Source organism: Anabrus simplex, chromosome 1 (genome assembly GCF_040414725.1).
Source record: "Anabrus simplex isolate iqAnaSimp1 chromosome 1, ASM4041472v1, whole genome shotgun sequence".
NCBI classification, from domain to species: Eukaryota; Metazoa; Arthropoda; class Insecta; order Orthoptera; family Tettigoniidae; genus Anabrus; species Anabrus simplex.
This window is the reverse complement of record NC_090265.1, coordinates 1316985214-1317005702: the sequence shown is the minus strand read 5'-3', so window position 1 is coordinate 1317005702 and position 20489 is coordinate 1316985214. Positions and strand designations below refer to the sequence as shown.

At 38.7% G+C, this 20489-nt stretch overlaps 1 protein-coding gene across 1 annotated transcript in view; it reads left to right on the top strand.

The window, feature by feature from the left end:
* The window catches only part of LOC136858297 (uncharacterized), a 285771-nt gene that overhangs the window by 15026 nt on the left and 250256 nt on the right, over window positions 1-20489 (top strand). The window contains exon 2 of the mRNA XM_067137726.2: window positions 10977-11114. Within this exon, the coding sequence (XP_066993827.2) occupies window positions 10977-11114 (138 nt within the window). The remainder of the gene's footprint in view (window positions 1-10976; window positions 11115-20489) is intronic.

Sequence of the window (20489 nt, the reverse complement as noted above, 5' to 3'; positions counted from 1 at the left end):
TCCATAGTGAAGCAAAGGTTCCATTTTTAAGGCAGTAGTTAGAAATCTGAGCAATAATTGGTAAAACAGCACCAATAATGTTGTGTAAGAAAGTTACGGGGATATCATCCACTCCTCTGGCTTTTGATTTGATGTATTATAATACTTTTTAACTTTATTAGTAGTAACGGGGTGAAATGTGAAATATTGTTGGTCAGGTAGAGGGTTAATTACGGAATTGGGTATTGAGTTTGGGGAACTTAGTACATTAGGTGGGGTATTCTTTATTCAGTAAAAAATTTATTTAACTTATCGAGTGGTGTGACTGCCACATGAGGTTGTTGCAGAGGTTTTCCTAAGCCTAAGGAACGAGGCATGTTCCAAGCACTTCTAGAATTCATATTTGCAGACATGTTTCGTAAGTAAGTAAATTTGTGATTTCTAACAAGCTGTTTAATTCGGTTTCTAAGGGTCCAATAGTTTTCGAAGTCACTTTGGTCACAAGTAAGCGTCGAAAAAATGCATAATTCGTTCCAACAACATGCTTTTAATACCAATATAAAATATAATTATACTTATTATATATAATATATTATTATAGCCTATATTATATTATTATAATTATACAACAGTATTCATCGTGTATCATTATTAAAAAGCCTTAACCCCATTAGTATGACTTTTAAAAATACGATGGCAAAAGTTAAATTTGGAGGTGAATTATCAGAATCGTTCACTATAAGAACTGGACTTCGACAAGGAGACGGACTTTCACCATTGTTAATTAATTGTGCATTGGAGAAAGTTATGCGTGAATGGAACAAGAAATGCCAACCATCAAGATCGGTAGAAACATTAAACTCAACTGCCTTGCTTTTGAGGACGATTTAGCATTACTTGCAAATACAATAGAACAGGCTAAATTTCAAATTGAACAACTAGAAATTATATCTAAAGAAATGGGATTACAAATTTCATTTGAAAAAACAGAAATGATGCCAACTTTTAAAGTTGGTTTACCAGTTATTCAACTGAACAGTAATAAAGAGATTAAAATTGTTCAGAAATTCAAATATCTTGGGGAAATAATAACATGGAACACAAATGAAAAAGAAGCAATAGAACACAGAATAACTAAATTTAAACAAGCACAAAGACTTACCTGGCCAACCTATAAAAAAAAAATCTCTTTCAATAAACGCTAAGCTGAAACACTATAACTCCATAGTTAAACCAGAGGCAACGTATGCTAGTGAAACTTTATTCAAATTAAATGTAAAATCTACAACAGACAAATTACAGAAAACTGAGAGAAGAATTATTAATAAAAAACACCAAGTTGATGGACAGTGGAGATTGTTGCCTAACAACATTGTCTATCGTGAATGTGAATCAATAATATCTACAATGCGTAAAAGAAGAATTTCCTTTCTCTGTCACATATCAAGATTACCAGACACCAGGATATTGAAACAACTATTCGATTACTTTTTGAAGAATAAAATCAATAATAATTGGTTCAAAGAAGTTCAGGATGATTTGGAAGAATTGGGTATAATTCGGCAACAAATCAAAGACAAAAGAGAAAAGGATTTTGAAGAACAAAAGCATAAGTCTCAAACTAAAAACAGTTGAACGGAAACAATATACTATATCGGACCCAGGTCGGAGAGGATGAGAAAGTTCTGGGAGAAGAAAAAGAAGAAATTAACTCAAATGTATTGATTTCAGTGCTCCAATGTGGGCGTAAAATATGTAAATAAATAAATAAATAAATAAATTATCAATTTACTCATTCAAGACAAATATTTCAGATTTCCTATGGGAATCAACATCTATATCAACATGCTTGTAATCCAAAACGCTCGTATATCAAAGCAAGTTTCCCCATAAGAAACAATCGAAACGTCCACAACACAAAATATATATTCGCATAAAATTTCTAAAAAAAATATAACTTAAAAAAATAATTTTAAGTACACTTTTCCTTACAGTATAATCATTGTTGGTGTGAGGGAGACGAGAGATGACATGAGAAGAGTTACTGTGTAGCACGAATTTCACTAACAGGATCACTGCTATCTGTTGGCTCACTGGAATTTTTTTTTTTTTTTTTTTTTTTTTTCCATGCAACTTTAACAAGGAGCCAGTCCAATGACCGTCCGACTCGTTGGCTGAATGGTCAGCGTACTGGCCTTCGGTTCAGACGGTCCCGGGATCGATTCCCGGCCGGGTCGGGGATTTTAACCATCATTGGTTAATTCCATTGACCCGGGGGCTGGGCGTTTGTGCTGTCCCCAACATCCCTGCAACTCACACAACACTATCCTCCATCACAATAACACGCAGTTACCTACACATGGCAGATGCCGCCCACCCTCATCGGAGGGTCTGCCTTACAAGGGCTGCACTCGGCTAGAAATAGCCACACGAAATGACATATAGTCCAATGACCACAGCTTTCCCCAAGCGAAAGTGAGAGTTCTCTTGATGACTTCATCCCAGGCTTAATCGATGATCTTCAGGCAGTTTACGATGGGAAAATTATTTCTTCCAAACTCTCGGGAGGGTAAGGTTTGTCTCTTCGGTCACTTCGAAGCATCGTTGTAATAGTGCTTTGGTGTATAGCTTCTTGAAGTTCGATGACTTGCTGATCCATAGGCTGGAGTGGTGGAATAGTGTTGGGAGGAAGGAACTTAACCTTAACGAACTTGAATTCCTCCAGTAAGTCGTCCTCAAGGCCTGGAGGATGAGCTGGAACATTGTCCATAACCAGAAAGACTTTGAGCAGCAGATTATGTTCTATTCACTACAAGACCAAAGACCTCGTTCATCCATTCGACAAAAGAACAGGGGAGGGGAAAACGTAGGCACACACGACGCTCGTATTGCGGAACCTCACTCGCTTATCAAGTTACAATTCATTTAAAATGTTTGCTTGTCGTGCAAAACACTCGTAGACCAAGTTACTAGCATTCCAATGTTTCACTGTACTTGATACTTAGTTGGGATTTTCTCACTACGCACCAACGGAAGTGAAAATTTTTACCTTCAGACAAATATTATGCAATGATACAATGTTTGAGAGAAACCACATTATTTTTTCATCAAAATACCTGGTGCATATGTTTACATTCTGCCTTTCCAAGGAAGTCATGAACAACAGTATTTTTAAATCAGCACAGGCAGTAAGAGTGGCATTGTCATTTGTAAAATCTGGGAAACAAATGTCTGTTCACTATCAGTCTAACCAAGGAGTTTAACCCAACGAGACAGAGAAGACCAGACCGTCCAACATATGCTCCAATGTCGACTATGTCCAGCCTCCTGCACAGAAGATGAACTATATCAATCATCAAAAAAGTATTGTATGTTTCCGATATGAGAATAATAATAATAATAATAATCGGTCTGATTTAACCAGTTATTTCTAATTAATTAAAAAATGTATACTGAGTCAAACAGGACAAACATATTGTGAGTATTGTTGTAGTGATTAGCAAACTTAGAAGATAAAGTTCTGCCATTGATTGACCTGTTAATGTGGTTGTTATCTGAAACAGTGCCAAAAACCTTATATCCTAATTAGGTCATAATCTTCAAGAACTTTTCACACAACTGATCTGCAAGGAAATAAAACTACAACATCTTTATTGTTTGATAAAAATGAGAATACCTTAAAAGTCTGTAGGCCTATAATTGTAGTTAGATTTAGTGAATAATCATTGGAAGGTTGTGCAGCTAAATCTTCAAGCTTGCCCTCCTTTGTACGCTGCTGATTGTAGAAAGCGAAACACTCAGAAGCAACGGTCTGAAACACATCAAAATCAGAGGACGTGTAGAACAGTGGAACCATAATAAGTGTTTTAAATTGCAGAGAGATGGCGTGCACATAGGCCCAGCAGTGCTCTTCTGTGTGTGACCGGCCAGGGCAGTGTTATGCAACGCTCAGTCAGTGCGGAGCCATCAGGGGACTGGACGACACAATGTGATCACAGCGCGAGATGACCGCCATATTGTCCGCTTGGCCATAACGGACAGAACAGTTTCGTCCACAGTGTTGGCTCGACATTGGAGCACTGCAACGGGTGTGGGGATGTCTTGCATCGACGGTTCGATGCCGTATTCTGAGGGTCCGACTGGTGGCACGCACGCTATTGCGCCGGCTTCCATTGACCAGCAACCACCAACGCCGTGGACTGCAATAGGCACGTGAACACCGGCACTTTTGTGCTTTGTGGCAAAATGTAGTGTTTTCGGACGAGTCCCGCTTCAACTTGTCCTACAGTGATGGCCGCATACGCGTTAGGAACGCCGCCGTGGTAAACGCCATCGGGCAGACTATGTTATTGAGCGGCATAGCGGACAAACGCCAAGTGTGATGGTTTGGGGCGCAAATGCCTATAACATGTGATCTCGCCTCCTACGCCTTGAGGGCAATCTGAACAGCTACCACTACATCAGGGAGGTTTTACAGCCCGAGGCACTGCCCCTCCTCCAGGCCGTTCCAGACGCCACATTCGAGCAGGAAAATGCCCGGCCGCATGTGGCGAGGAATATGCAAGCCTTCTTCGAAGAACGATGGATACCACTGCTTCCCTGGCCTGCCCGTTCACCGGATATGTCACCCATTGAACATGTCCGGGATATGGTCGGTCGGCACCTTGTTCAGGTCCTCTTGCAGCCACTTTTGATGATTTATTACAAACCGCATGGCAGAGTATTCCCCAGCAGCATATTCAGGCGCTCTTTGACTCCATGCCATGACGTCTAGCGGCTCTGATTGCAGCGCGTGTTGGCGCTACGCCGTACTGAATTTCCGCGGTCACCGTGCATGTACAGTTCTGTAATTGTAATAATTTGCGTCTTGTCATGTCCCTAATATGTGGAATAAATTGAATTGTGATCACAGTTCTCGGTCTTGGTGTTTCACTTTCTACAAACAGCAGTGTATTTTACTTTCGGCCTAACATAAATTTCATCCAAAGGCGAACTTCAATGTCTTTCGTGTTCACTTATTGCAGACACTGTATTTTCTTCTTTATATAATTTGCATGAGATAAATGTTTTCCTTAGCTTCCACAGCCTATCTTAGAAATAAATATTTTCAAATATCGAGAATGTTGATAAACTTAACCATGATAGGTTAATGTGGTTGTTTGATCCATATTGACTAGTCTGAATGTATTACAGAACTATTTAAAATTTAAAATGGTTTTATTTGAATCCGCCTTGAGAATACACTTATTAATTAAAGAAAACTATTTTAAATAGTTCTGTAATAAAATATGGAGAATGTCGCATAGTTAATAATTTTGACTGTCTAATAATTTTGTATGCAACTGGAAATGAGAAAAATGTGGTTACAAATCAAATCAAAGTTGTAGAACACCATCTAATAGTTTTTGACATGGATAAGTTAATTTGTTCTTTAAGAAAACTTACACATCATCAGACCATGTCACTGAATATTCCAGCACTATATACCTTTCGTCAAAATATGTGATAAATTAGTAACTTTATAATATTTGGAAATGGTGACGAATCTGTGGTGGTGGTGGGAGCAGCACGGCCTTTGTATCTAGTGTGGCCTTGCCTGAACACTATCTTAATCCATCACTGTGGATAGGTGTAATCCAGGTGGCAGCGGACTACATTAATAATGTTTTGGGGATGGTGGCGATTGTTTTAGGAAGAAGTACAACTGGACAACCCTCTTCTCTTAACACTAACCATAGTGAAACATGAAAGAGATCTGACACTTCAAAGAATGAAGGTATTGAAAAAAGAAACAGAAGGGCTAGAAAATGAATGACTCCCTTGGCCCCACAAACCTAATACTGTCACCGAGCTCGATAGTTGCAGTCGCTTAAGTGCGGCCAGTATCCAGTAATCGGGAGATAGAGGGTTCGAACCCCACTATCTGCAGCCCTGAAGATGGTTTTCCGTGGTTTCTCATTTAGCATGCTGGCCTTTGGTCACAGGGGTCCCGGGATCGATTCCCGGCAGTGTCAGGAATTTTAACCATAGTTGGTTAATTTCACTGGCACGGGGGCTGGGTGTATGTGTCCATCTTCATCGTCATCACGACGCGCATGTCACCTACGGGAGTCAAATCAAAAGACCTGCATCTGGCAAGCCAAACTTGTCCTAGGACATTCCCAGCACTAAAAGCCATATGCCATTTCATTTTTTCAATTCAAAGTGGTAACGGTCTAGACAGATGATATGTTGGTGATTAGGATTGTATTTTAAACAAGGTGAGGAATCATCATCTCTTCTAAAAAAAGGTCTTTAAACCTCCGATATATAGGGTATAAGGAAGAAAGTGGAGTAGATTGTATGTAAGGAGAAATGGAATTGGATATATTCGGAATTGGGGATATTCAAGATGGTTGTGGTGATTATTGTTTTAAGAGAAATTTCAACTGGGCAACCATCCTCTATTAACACTAATCAGAGAGTGAAAATGAAAGGGATCCGACACTTTGAAAAGTGAAGATATTGGCCTAAGGAAGACAAGGGTCACAAAGGGTGTGAATATGAATGACTCCTTAGGATTCGCAACTAATACCGTCAGGGTCGAAAAGAACGAGAGTTGACCAAATGAGGTCGGATAGGATAGATGAAAGTGAGGAGCCGGGCACAAGTAAGTAGAAACAATGCCAGGGCTCAGCTAAGGGCCCCGTGGTCGCTAACGTGCGCTCCCTAGTTCAGAGCCCTTGAGCCCCCTTTTAGTCGCCTCTTACAATAGGCAGGGGATACCATGGGTGTTGGTCTACCGCCCCTACCCACAAGGGGAGGATATTCAAGAAAAGGAAGATGAGGTAGTGAATTACAAATTTATAAGGATGTGAAAAATTGATAGGAAGAGTTGAACTGATTTGTATGCTATGATATTGAAGGTTGTGGCCTTTTCATACATCATACTAGACCTGTAAGATAAATGAAAAAGAAAAAAATTCTCCAGTGATGTTTTGGTTCACAAAATACTGAGCAAGTTGGCCGGGTGATTATGGGCACGCAGCTGTGAGCTTGCATTCAGGAGATGGTGGGTTCAAACCCCACTGTTGGCAGCACTGAAGATGTTTTTCTGTGGTTTCCCATTTTCACACCAGGCAAATGCTAGGGCTGTACCTTAATTAAGGCTACGGCCACTTTCTTATCCTTTCCTATCCCTTCGTCGCCATAAGAACTTTCGGTGTTGGTGAGAAGTGGAGCCAATTGTTGGTTCACGGAATTCATTGTTAAATAATCAGCATGGAAATGAATTTATAGTTAAGGAAGTGGAAATGGAAAATAAAATTTATGTTATGAATTGTCAGGAGTAAGGGAAATATAACCAGAAGTTGTGAAGTATATGGGACAAGGTTGGGATAAACACAACTTTGGTAAAGTACCACCATACCTTCAGATTAGCCACAGACCCATGTACAAGCAAAGAAACCACAAGAATTGCAACAGCTATCAACACATTAAAAAAGAAAAAAAAAACTATTCCTTCCATAGGGGTGGGGGAGACAATGCTTATTCACAGATATTAAGATATATGTTTCCGGAATAGTACTTAATGAGTTAGCTTTTCCTAGAATACTGACAGGGCTACCATGATAATGGTGCCCTTTCATTAACATACAGGTATGATCAAGCTTTTCATTTGGTGCTTATTTTCTAAGTAGCAAATAAAGGAACAAAATGCATGTGGAAGCCAATCTGAGAAATAAAACTGAGCAAAAATAACCTGCTATCAAAGAACCAGTTTCAAAAATGCAAGTTTGAGCATCCTATTAATAAAATATTTTGTCCTTTATATTTAGGCCTCTCTCCCACTTTTTGCTATTTCTTGATGGATGTTGAATGTTTACACTTATTTCTTGACACAATCCAAGGAAAATGTAGCTTCCACCAATGTCCCAATCCCATTTTTGCCTGTGACAGTTCATATAACTGTCGGTAGTGCTATTTCTGGATCCAAATAGCCTCCTGGGTGATGACCTGACAGACAGTCATGCCTATATCTATTACAAACATCATGTTTTTACATTATGATTTAATATTTCTTTTCCTTCCTATCTTATTTATACTTCTAGGTATTAGTGATTCTTACAATTATTAGAAAACAGGAAATGATATTGAATTTGAATATTTAACATCCGTTAGGTGCTATTTTAAGTGATGAAATTTTGTACAATAAAGAGGGTCTGTAATGTGCAGGAAATCTCTTAGAGTAAGAGTCTTACATTTAAGGAGGAAACTGCAGAACTACTACACTACTTAGTTTGTCTGTTTGAAACTGCTTACCAAATGTAACTTGACTACTGACCATCCATAAATTCACTCTGCATATAAAGGTGAAAAATAAATATGCAAATAGAGGTGAGTAACTTTGTCAGTTACCTAAATGTCCGACATTCTTCATTGAGAACTGTCTGAGCTACATGCAGTTACAGTGATGGAGTAGAAACATCTGCTCCCCTAATACAGTCTGCTTCTCACTAAGACTCTATTTCATATTTATGAAGTAAAGAAAAGGAAGAACAAATAATACTTGACATTCCTTATTAGTTAGGTAAAATGTGAACCTTTATAAAGATTGTTAGATTATTGATGGCAATGTATGATGATGCCTGAAACTAAATCGTGGCCAACAGACATCAGATAGACTGTTATATGGTCAGCTTCACAACTTCCTTGGCTGTAATACTTGGCTTTCTTCACCAAGTTGGTTCCTTCTCATTTTCAATCAGTCAGTCAATCAATCAATACTGATCTGCATTTAGGGCAGTCGCCCAGGTGGCAGATTCCCTATCTGTTGTTTTCCTAGCCTTTTCTTAAATGATTTCAAAGAAATTGGAAATTTATTGAACATCTCCCTTGGTAAGTTATTCCAATCCCTAACTCCCCTTCCTATAAATGAATATTTGCCCCAATATGTCCAATTTAACCAGTTCCTCAGCTGATCTCACCAGGCTGAGTGGATCACCAGCCCTCATACCAGGATTAGAATCTGTGGATGGGCAGAGAATTGAAACTGAGCCCTTTTGGTCAAGGGAGAGATGCAATGCCTACAGTGGTGGGGTGGTTTAATGTGCAGTGATCTGATAATTCTAAATGAAATTTCACACTGGCCATAAAATTTCTATCGTAGCATGGGAGACACATTTCATTTGAATTTTAAATGAAATGAACTCAGACGAGGCATACAATATTGAGCCCAAAAGAGATGATTTAATTGAGGAAATAATGAGGGTAATACAACAAACCAAGATTTAAAAAGCAGCAGGACAGGATGGAATTTTTCTGGAACATCTGAAAGAATCTGCAGATATCCTGATAGACCTATGGGTGTCCTTATTAAACAAATGTTTTCAAACAGGGGAAATATCAGAAAAATGGAGGACAGCAACCATGAAAATTCTTTACAAAGGAAAAGGATCGTTCGACTACCCAGATTCCTACAGAGGAATTGTGCTGGAGGATGTCCTTTTTAAGGTATTCACATGTATCATCAACGAAAGGCTTAATATACTAATTGATCCCTATCTACCAAACTCCCAGTTTGGTTTTAGGAAACAGAGGAGCACAATACAGGCCATGAAACTTCTAATGCAGGTTATAGAAGAAGCATTGCGACATCCCAAGGGAAAGTACTATGCAGTATTCGTAAATTACAGAAAAGCCTTTGACCTAGTGAACAGAAGAACGCTAATGGAAAAATTGAGAGACATTGTAGGGGAAAGCCACCCACTCACCTTGATAATACAAAACATCATGAGATACAATTACATTGAAATTAGTAACAACGATATAAGGTCAAGGAAAATAAGGCAAACCAACGGTGTCATGCAGCATGATCCTATCAGTCCTACTCTGTTTAATATACTAACAGCAGATGTCAAATCAACTATAAACGATAATTCAAAGGCTACTTTGATCATGTATGCAGATGACATGATTGGATCATCAAACAAAGAAGAAGTGCAAACAGCAATAGCTGAACTAGAGAAATGGTCTAAGGTGAATCATCTTGACATAAATAAGGAGAAAACTGTCCAAATAATATTCAGAAAAGGAGGGAAATAAGCAGCAAAAGACAATATAATGTAAGAACGTGTACCACTTCCAGTTGTTAAGAAATACAAGTACTTAGGAATCACCGATGCAACCGACAGGAAGTTCCTTCAGGATACATATTCAGGAAAAATCTGCAGCGGCAATCGGAGCCACTTATAAAATAGGAAATATAACTCAACTGATAGGGCGATGAAACTCTTTCACAGTGCAATAGAACCAATAGTCACCTATGGTATTGAAATAATATGGGCAAAGCTGTCATTTAGTGACTTAACGGAAATTGAGAAGGTGAAGGTGTATTTCATGAAGAGAGTTATGGGTGTGAGCAAGGCATCCCCTTCTAGTCTAGTTTATGTTCTTATGAGGGAAATCTTCTTCATAGAAGACATATGATTAAAACACTCTTTGCCAGCTACTAGATCAAGCAAGAAGCTTCAACGACTGAGAGAGGCGAAGATAGAAGAGGAGTTCTACAGCACAAGTGCTATATGTGACAGAAACTGGACTAAAGAAGGTCAAGAGCAAAGGCATGCTGTTACCAGGCTGGCCATACATGGCTTTCATCACTGTATTTTTAGGAATACCACCTTTCATAAACCAAACAATGAAAGCGTTTGCTCCCCCTGTGATCAGAAGTCCAGTTTATATCATATAACGGAATGTCCGAAAAGGGTGAAATCAATTAGCAAATATAGTAGGGAAAACTCTAAAATTTTGAACTGAGAATATAAAAATTGCTAATTTGTAAATGTTTTTACTAGGTTATGTAATGCTCTTTCGAGTGCACCTTAATAAATTATTCATAAAAGCCTACACTTGTACCATACACAAAAGTTATTTTATTTTCCGAATTGTTTAGTGACTCCAGCTTTTACTGTTATAGCTTGATGTATAATTGAAATAATCAATGTTTTGTTCCATAGGGCTGATGACTTCAATGATCCTATTCATCTGGAACGAATTTCAACTCTGAACACTTTCACAGTGCAAGACTTGGGAGCAATTCCAAATGATAGTATGAGCTTAGATTATACTTCAGAAGCCTATAGGATAAATGAATGGTAAGTACTGTTGTGGCTAATAATCCTGTTATTTCACCTCTTAAAGCAACAAACATGAGCCTCCGTGGCTCAGGCGGCAGTGCGCCGGCCTCTCACTGCTGGATTCGGTGATTCAAATCCCGGTCACTCCATGTGAGATTTGTGCTGGACAGAGCGGAGGCGGGACAGGTTTTTCTCCGGGTACTCTGGTTTTCCCTGTCATAATTCATTCCAGCAACACTCTCCAGTATCATTTCATTTCATCTGTCATTCATTAATCATTGCCACAAAGGAGTGCGACAGGCTTCGGCAGCCGGCACAATTCCTATCCTCGCCGCTAGATGTGGCTTCATTCATTCCATTCCTGACCCGGTCGAATGACTGGAAACAGGCTGTGGATTTTCATTTTCAAAGCAACAAACACATAAATGATCTAAATGTTGTTGTCTGTTATTTTCTATACACTGATTCTCTTAAGAAAGAACACGATAGATATGGTGAGAACCGGGTGAGTTGGCCGTGCAGTTAGGAGCGCCCAGCTGTGAGCTCACATCAGGGAGATAGTGGATTCGAACCCCACTGTCGGTAGCCCTGAAGATGGTTTTCCGTGGTTTCCCATTTTTACACCAGACAGATGCTGGGGCTGTACCTTAATTCAGGCCACGACCGCTTCCTTTCCATTCCTAGGCCTTTCCTGTCCCATCGTCGCCGTAAGACCTATTACAATTTATTAAAATTCGTATCCACCTTATTCAATACATTAAAATGTTGTTAAGATGAAATTACAACATGTATTTTATCAGAACTAGTTTCAACGCCTTATTTTGCATCATCATCAGCTGAAATACATTCTAGGAAATATTTGGCAAACATATAAGTTTATCTACATCACATAAAACAAATTTTAAAAACTATTGATGATTTGAAAACATGTTGTAATTAAACTATTTCAAGTCCATATTATCTAAGATTTGCAAGTATTAAACTTTGAATTGATAAAATCCGATGTAAGATAGTTTATATTATCGTGGGTTTAACAAAAACAACCACTGAAAACACAATCTTCTTAAAAAATATTAGCTCTGTTTGACACTTTATAAAAATTTTCCATGTAGAACCGTATTAAAAACTAATTCAATAAAATCTTCAAGCTGTTATATTGTAGCAATCGTAGTGAGGTGGAAAATGAGAAGCCGGTGCTATTTGTATGACGTAAAGCAAATAGTAAAAAAAGAAAAAAGAAAAGATATGGTGAGAAAGTAAAACAGCTGAGCTGCCAAATGAAATCAACTGATTTCGGAGCCATTGCTTTCATGCAGTACTCCAGCCTATTTTAATATGTGTAATGTTTCAAGTAATAAATAATCCACTGTCAAACAACTATGACTGAGACAGAAGAGGCCCTCACCACAACAGTAAGCAAGCAGACTGGCTGATTATTGGATTGGATCATATTTCCTGAAATACTATGATTACTTCTTTGAAGAATATATATACCACTCATACCAATCTCAAACATACACATGTTCTCTCTCTCACACACACACAGAATAACTCACAACTTGTTTCAGTTTACAAAGTTCTTTGGGTACATGTGACACACTGAACTTGCTTAACATGCAGATTTCTCATTGCAAAGGTTAAGTGTTGGAGCATTGTAGTTCCCATTATTCAGATAGCAGAAATGTTTCAAACTTCATTGTGCATGTTATCTATTTGCTTAAAAATGGTGTGTTTTATTTGGACACCATAGCCACAGAAAGAGGGCAAATTCTAGGTCTACCTCTACAAGCAGCCATTATTAGCCAATAACATTTTAACAGAATAAACAAATCACAAGTAAGTTATTACTTAACAACAAACAAAAAAAAATGATAAAAATAATATTAAAAACCAGTGGACTAAAAACAAGACGGACAAAATAGTAGTAGGCCTACACAATAAAGAACAACAGAATTTCCTATAATTACTATTTGTTATGTATTATAACAATGTAATTACCAAATACCCGTGTGATAACACCATTGTGCACTGGGAACACTCTTACTTAACAGCCAATGGAACTAGCGGGCATTTTATTCACTCCCACCAAATTTCTCATGTTCCTTCTTACAAATATCAGACTGTAGTACTATCAATTTGTAGGGAGGTACATATGCCAAGAATGTACAAATAGTATGTATTGCACATACATACGAGGCGTGTTTTTTAAGTAAGGTCCATTGGAAAATAAGTACACAACGAAAGGTTATTTAAAAAAAGTTCATTTATTTTCAGAAAGTACATACTTCACTCTATTTTTTGACATAGTTGCCAAGTTTGTTCAAACACTTATCATACCTCGTAACCAATTTTAAAATACCCTCTTCATAGAAACTTGCTTCCTGCTCCGATAACCAAGAGTTCACTGCTGTTTTCACATCGTCGTCGTCATCATTGTAATGGTTGCCACTGAGGTGATGTTGGAGGTGGAGGAACAGATGGTAATCACTCGGCGCAAGATCAGGACTGTAGGGTGGGTGGTCTAAAACTTCCCGGTCAAAACTGTCCAATCAATTGAGGGTCTGACCTGCAGTGTGAGGTCTTGCATTGTTATGGACAAAGACAATTCCCTTTGTCAGCACAGCATGCCACGTCTTTTTGTTTTGAATCGCTCTGTGTAGCTTTCTCAGGGTTTGGCAGTATGCTTCTGCATTGATAGTGGTTCCATGTTGCATGAAGTCGACCAACAAAACACCATGCCTATCCCAAAACACCGCCGCCATGATTTTGCGATGGGACAGAGTCTGTTTAGCCTTCACCTTTACAGGCGAGTGTGTGTGTCTCCATTCCATACCCTGTTGCTTCGATTCGGGCGTGATATGCGAAATCCATGTTTCACCTCCAGTTACGATCTGACTCAAGAAGCAGTCACCTTCTTTGTCATAACGAGTCAAGAACTTCATCGCACTCTCAAATCTTTGGTTTTTGTGGTCCTCTGTTAGGAGTTTCAGTACCCAACGGGAGCACAGTTTCCTAAACTTTAGGTGTTCAGAAACAATGTTGTAAAGCACTGATCTCGACACGTCAGGAAATTCGTTTGAGAGATCTGTTATTGTGAAGCGCCTGTTCTCACGAATCTTCGCTTCAACTGAAGCCACCAAATCGTCTATAATCAAAGAAGGGCGACCGGAGCGGTCCTCATCATGGACGTTGTCATGGCCATCTTTGAATTGTCGTACCCACTTGCGCACTTTGCTTTCACTCATAACGATATCAGCGTACACTTCGCAAATTGGTCGATGAATTTCTGCAGCAGACAGGTTCCTTGCTGACAAAAACCATATCACTGACCGAACCTCACACGTGGCAGGCGAGCTGAGAGTCTTAAACATTTTGAAAGCACAGAACAGAACCGTACAGGTTAGCTACAGAGCTGAAACTGAGCACAGTTGTTCCTGAGGCATGCCGGTACACGACGCACACGCTCGTTGCGATATGCAGGCGAACTACTATGGTCTAGAACAAAACAGACCTTACTTAAAAAAACACTTCGTATATCTTCATTATAGACTGTTATGCTTTTCAGCGTTCGGTCTGCAAGCCTCTGTGAATTTACTAAAACGCTGCCGCAATCCTCCATTTGTAACTAGGTCTGTGGCCTCAGTTAGTTCTATATTTCTTATCTTTAAATCGTTAGAAAACAAGTCTAACCATCGTTGTCTTGGTTTCCCTCTACTTCTCTTACGCTCTATAACTGAGTCCATTATTCTCCTAGGTAAACTGTCCTTCTCAGTTCACTTAACATGACCCCATGACCGAAGCCAGTTTGTGCGTACATCTTCATCCACCAAGTTCATTCCTTAGCTTTTATCTCCCAATTCTGAGTACCTTCCTGCCAGTGTTCCACCTGTTTGTACCAGCAATCATTTCTGCTACTTCCATGTCTGTTAGTTCTAACTTACGAATAAGATACCCTAAGTCCACCCAGCTTTCACTCCCATAAAGCAAAGTTGGTCAGAACACAGACTGATGTAAAGATAGTTTTGTCTGGGAGCTGACTTCCTCCTTACAGAATATTATTGAATACAACTGCAAGCTCACTGCATTAGCTTTACTGCAGCTTGATTCATTCTCACTTACTTGACTACCATCCTGAGAGAATACATATCCTAAATACTTCAAATAATCTCTGTGTTCCAGTTTTGTATCACCAATCTGACATTCAGTTCTCTCAGAATTTTTACCTACTGGCATCAATTTAGTCTTGAGAAGGCTAATTTTCATACCATACTCACTTCATCTATTTTCAAGTTCCAAGATATAGACTGCAGGCTTTCAGCACAATCTGCCATTAAGACCAGGTTGTCAGCATAGGCCATACTGCTTACTACTTTTCCACCTAACTTAATCCCTCCCTGCCACTTTATACCTTTCAGCAGATGATTGATCCATGTAAACTATGAATAACAAAGGTGAAATATTATAGCTTTGTCTAACGCCTGCGAGTATCTTGAACCGAGAACTCATTCCACCATCAGTTCTTACTGCAGCCCAATTGTCCAATTGATTTTAATAACGTACCCTTAACACGTTCGCTGCCATCATTTTCTAACATATCTTTCTCAGGATCTGTTTTGGCAGTATTAGTCGATCCTAATAAATGGCACTAAATTTTATCAAAAATGTGTCCATCTAACTTAAAAAATTAAAAATTATGCATTTAAAACAATATTTATTTTTTGACGCTTTAAAGCGCGAGTGGTACTTCAGGCTGTGCTCCGGACGAGAGTGCCACCTGACACTTTAAAGTATCAAGCAATACTTCTCTTTTGTACTATTTGTATAACAATGCACAACGTGATGGATCAGAGAGCACATTATTGTAAATAAACATCCATTTGTCCCAAATAGTGACAAAATCCAGTTTTATTGTTAAACAAATAATATAAATAATAGAAACACAAACATGCTAATTATGTCCACATAATGTTTGAGAATGGCGCAGATGCTGAGAGCTTTGATTGTACATCTATTTGTGACAGATGACACTGCACCGTGGGCGATTCTTTTCACTCACTGAAGGTAACAGCTGCTTGATGACATCTCGTTTGTCTTTCCACTTGCCTATCATAACTCCGTTAGCATATCTAGCAAGTGTCTCCCCTTTTTTCAGTTTTTAAACTTTCACTTCCTTAGGTGAATTTCTTCTATCCAGCCTTAGCGTTCCAGTACAGTGTTCCTTCATCCCAGAGTTTCTTAGCCAAATCAAAACAGTTGTAATAGTTGTCCGTAAAAATGTGATGACCAACATTTAATTTATCTGCTAATAAATAGATAACTACCTTCTGTGCATGACCTTTACCACCACAATCATCTAACGAACCAGTATATATCGCAACTTTCTGGGTTAATCCTTTTGGTGTTGTCAGTATGTAAAATTTCACTCCATATTTATGCTGCTTGTTCTGGATGTATTGACAAAATGACAAACAACCTCACCAAAGAACCATGCTTTCATTTAGTGATACATACCTGCCAACCCTTCCGATTTACCCGGAAACTTTCCAGTTTTTAACTCATTTTCCGATTTATTTTTACTTCTTCCTATTTTTGACCAGTATAATATCTAGTACGGCCAATACTCTTCCCCTAGGATAAATTGTTATTTGCTCGTGTAATTTACGAAACCTCATTTTCAAGTGTATTTATTTGATGCTTTATTTCGTGAGTGTTTCATCTGGCGCCTTCGTGTATCGTGTTTCCCGTCACCACAGCAGCGTGTGCAGCTTATACAGCTGGGGATTTGAGGTGTCAATCGTCCTGTAAGCAAGACAGGCTGGGGCGCGCTCAGTTTATCGGGATGAAAGCGAGTTTGTATTATTGAGATATTAACTTCGAAGTTGCTAAAGCAATTGTGGATAAATGAATGAAGAATTATTTAAAAGGTTATTATTTAAAGACTGAAATTAGACATATAAACAAGATGTGAAATGGACTGCTGTGAAATGGCTTGATCTTTCATTTATGCATTACTTTTTTTTGCTTTAGCATTCCTGCCAGAACTTCTACGACTAGATTTGTCTTTTTTCTCATTTAAAAAACAGTGTATCATCACATTAAGACACTTGTCAATGAAAATATCAGCACATTCCTTACACACATGATGCAGTGAATTAACATTTAAAAGCTGGACAATTTTCCTCTTAACATGAAGCCTTCTAACAGAAAGAAAATCTATAAAATCCCGGCTTTGATCTGAGAAGAGGGATAAAAGAAAGAAAAGAATGAAAATGTTGTCGATAGTGATGCTTTGAGGAATATTTGCGTACAATTACAGTAAAAATGTAACATGCCCTTGGCTGTATCATCAGGGATTTCTAAAATCGTTGTCCTGGAAATGATCTGAACAGATCTTATAATTCTTATATAAGCGTAACGTCCCTTCTTTCTTGTACACCTTATCCAAATCACTTCTGTGAGATTTCAAAACCCACAGATCACACCTACAACAACACATCAGTATTGAAGGTTAACTGCTACACTATACAATAAAATATGCGTATTATATTTTAAGCCAGTTAAAATATGGGTCGAGCAGTTCAGAAGATTATGAAGTACTATAAAAATCTCTATATATGCAAACACAATATTACTTACATTTTCTTGTCACGAGGGTAGCGAAAGAAAGACCGCGCATTCTTCTCTATTTCATAGTTACTGCAGCCAAACACAGCACATACCTTTCCCCTCATGTTGAGAGATATCAAGGAATGACACACGCTATTATTTAATTATGTCAACTCACTGAAAATGCATAAATAACACCAAAAACTTCACACACAAATACACATGCTCTTATGGCAGAATCAGTAGTTCTCAGGTCTACCCGGTACGGAGAGCTCTAATAGCTGTCCCTCGATATCTCACTGAGTGTCGCGTATTGTCTCTACTGTATTTGTCCACATGCCGCAAAGTCGAACAATCGATAAGTAAGGAACATACAGTGTTATCGTACGCGCTACCGGAAGCAAAAAACAACGATGTACTGCAATGCTTGCTGTAACAGCTGTTAGAAAGCTTGCACCTTACATTGTTCTAAAACGATAAACAATGTCTAAAGCAAAATTTCTGCGAGTGATCCACGTTCGTATTCAAGAAGAAGGGTGGATTGACACATCACTCATACAAGATTGGATACGAACGGTATGGAGCAATGTAGCAGGGTCCCTCCTTCGATGCCCGGCCCTTGTCGTGTTGGACAGTTTTCCTGTTTTGCCGGTATGTCATTGTTGTGACATTACATGAATTGAACTTTTATTAGTTCATGTTCATTTCAGTTCAGGTCGTATTGTCATCTCGTAATGGGAAGAATATTTTCCAGTGTCGGTACTTCAATCCCACGTATCTAACTTACCTGATGTACCCTATTTGACTTTTCACAAAAATCTCACGTCGGAATTTTACGCCAAATGACGATAACCGCAAACGAGTTGAACCAATTGTGTTTATATTATATTTGATGTATCTTCTAAATGTAAATGAATTGTAAATATCTGAATTCCGTGAATAATTTACGCTTCCGAAGTTTTCGCCTGTGTTTTCCGTCAAGAAAAGTGTGTTAATTACGCGAGAAAATACGGTATTATGCATTTTGTTGCGTGTGTCGGTGTGACATAAATATTATTATTCGCTGAAGTGTTATAAATGAGAATGATCAGATACATTTTCTTGTAACCATTTTAATGTTTTGGTAGTTTAAGATTTTAAACTTAATGGTCAATTCGCATTTGCCTTTTACCTTGACCGTGGTGGAATATATGTGATGAAATCCAAGAATTCAAAAATCTTCCTATTTTTGGTTTCTAAAAGTTGGCAGGTATGGTGATAGTTCACGACCTGGATAGTACACTTCTGACATCCTGTTGTTGAAATATATGATCACCAGTCTTTTATACAAGTGATGACTTGGTTTCGGTTCACCTTCACCAGTATTTCTTGAAAAATCTAGAGTGCGCAATATCAGAAGAAGCCTGTTGTGGCTCAAACTCACTAAAATGCCTTTATTTTGGAATAAAACATATTTCTTCCAATAATCCTGTAACCTATTCATTTTCACGTTACCTATATGGAGAAACACACTCATAAATACCAGTAGCTCTCCTAAAGTTACGTCTTTCCACTGACAGATTTGCAATTTGTCTTTAGTTTCTGTACCCAGAAATATCTGTATGGCATTGTAATTAGTTTCGTCTACAACTTCTTGGAGAAATAAAACTTCCACTAAAAGATGGAAGTAGTCTGTAGGCTGGTTACCGTCCGGGCAAATAAGAAGGCTTTCCTGCTTAGTAAATGGGAAACATGTCATTCCTATTGGATCACCTACCCAATTAATTTCCTCTTCATTTGCGGATGTTGATTGCACATTTTCATGAACACTGTCGCCTTCATGCAGCGCAATGTTGTCACTTTCATTATCAGAATTCCTCCATCTGTCTTCCTCACTACCGGGCGAGTTGGCCGTGCGTGTAGAGGCGCGCGGCTGTGAGCTTGCATCCGGGAGATAGTAGGTTCGAATCCCACTATCGGCAGCCCTGAAAATGGTTTTCCGTGGTTTCCCATTTTCACACCAGGCAAATGCTGGGGCTGTACCTTAATTAAGCCACGGCCGCTTCCTTCCAACTCCTAGGCCTTTCCTATCCCATCGTCGCCATAAGACCTATCTGTGCGACGTAAAGCCCCTAGCAAAAAAAAAAAAATGTTTTCCTCACTGCATGACAATATATCAGATTCGCTATCTGAAACCTCTAACATTTTAATTAAATCTTCGTTAGTATAAAATAGTATCTCATACTACTTCTTCGTAGGATGAGACTGACCAGGCTCTGACCTGTTCTTCTCCATTTTTGAAGCAATACTGATTGTCACCTAATTGCTCAACAATGGAACCGCGCGCAGCAAATTTTTCTAAAGGTAACCTTCCTGCAGTGCTGGCATAACCACGAGCATGTATCGCCAAGTTGGCGTGTTACTATGTAGCTTTAGAAACATAGGGTTCTGGATGCTTTAAAGCAGCAACGGCATTGCTCATATGTCACCTTTGCACTTTAAGGCGTCAGTGGCAGTGAATGTGTTAATCCCATAATCCCCCAGTACGGCAAACATATTTTCCCTAGTACTCTGTCATATGCTTTCTCTATGAAACATAAACATAACTGTCAATTCCTTTTGTAGCATTTTTCAATTACATGGCAGCCCCTCTGTGGTCTGAAATCGCACTGATTTACATCCAACTTATTCTCTCAACCACTGATTGCACCCTCACTTCTAAGATGCGAGTGAATACTTTGCCTCGTATGCTGATCAATGAGATACCGTTGTTGCAATCCTTCCTGTTCCCTTGTTTATAGATAGGTG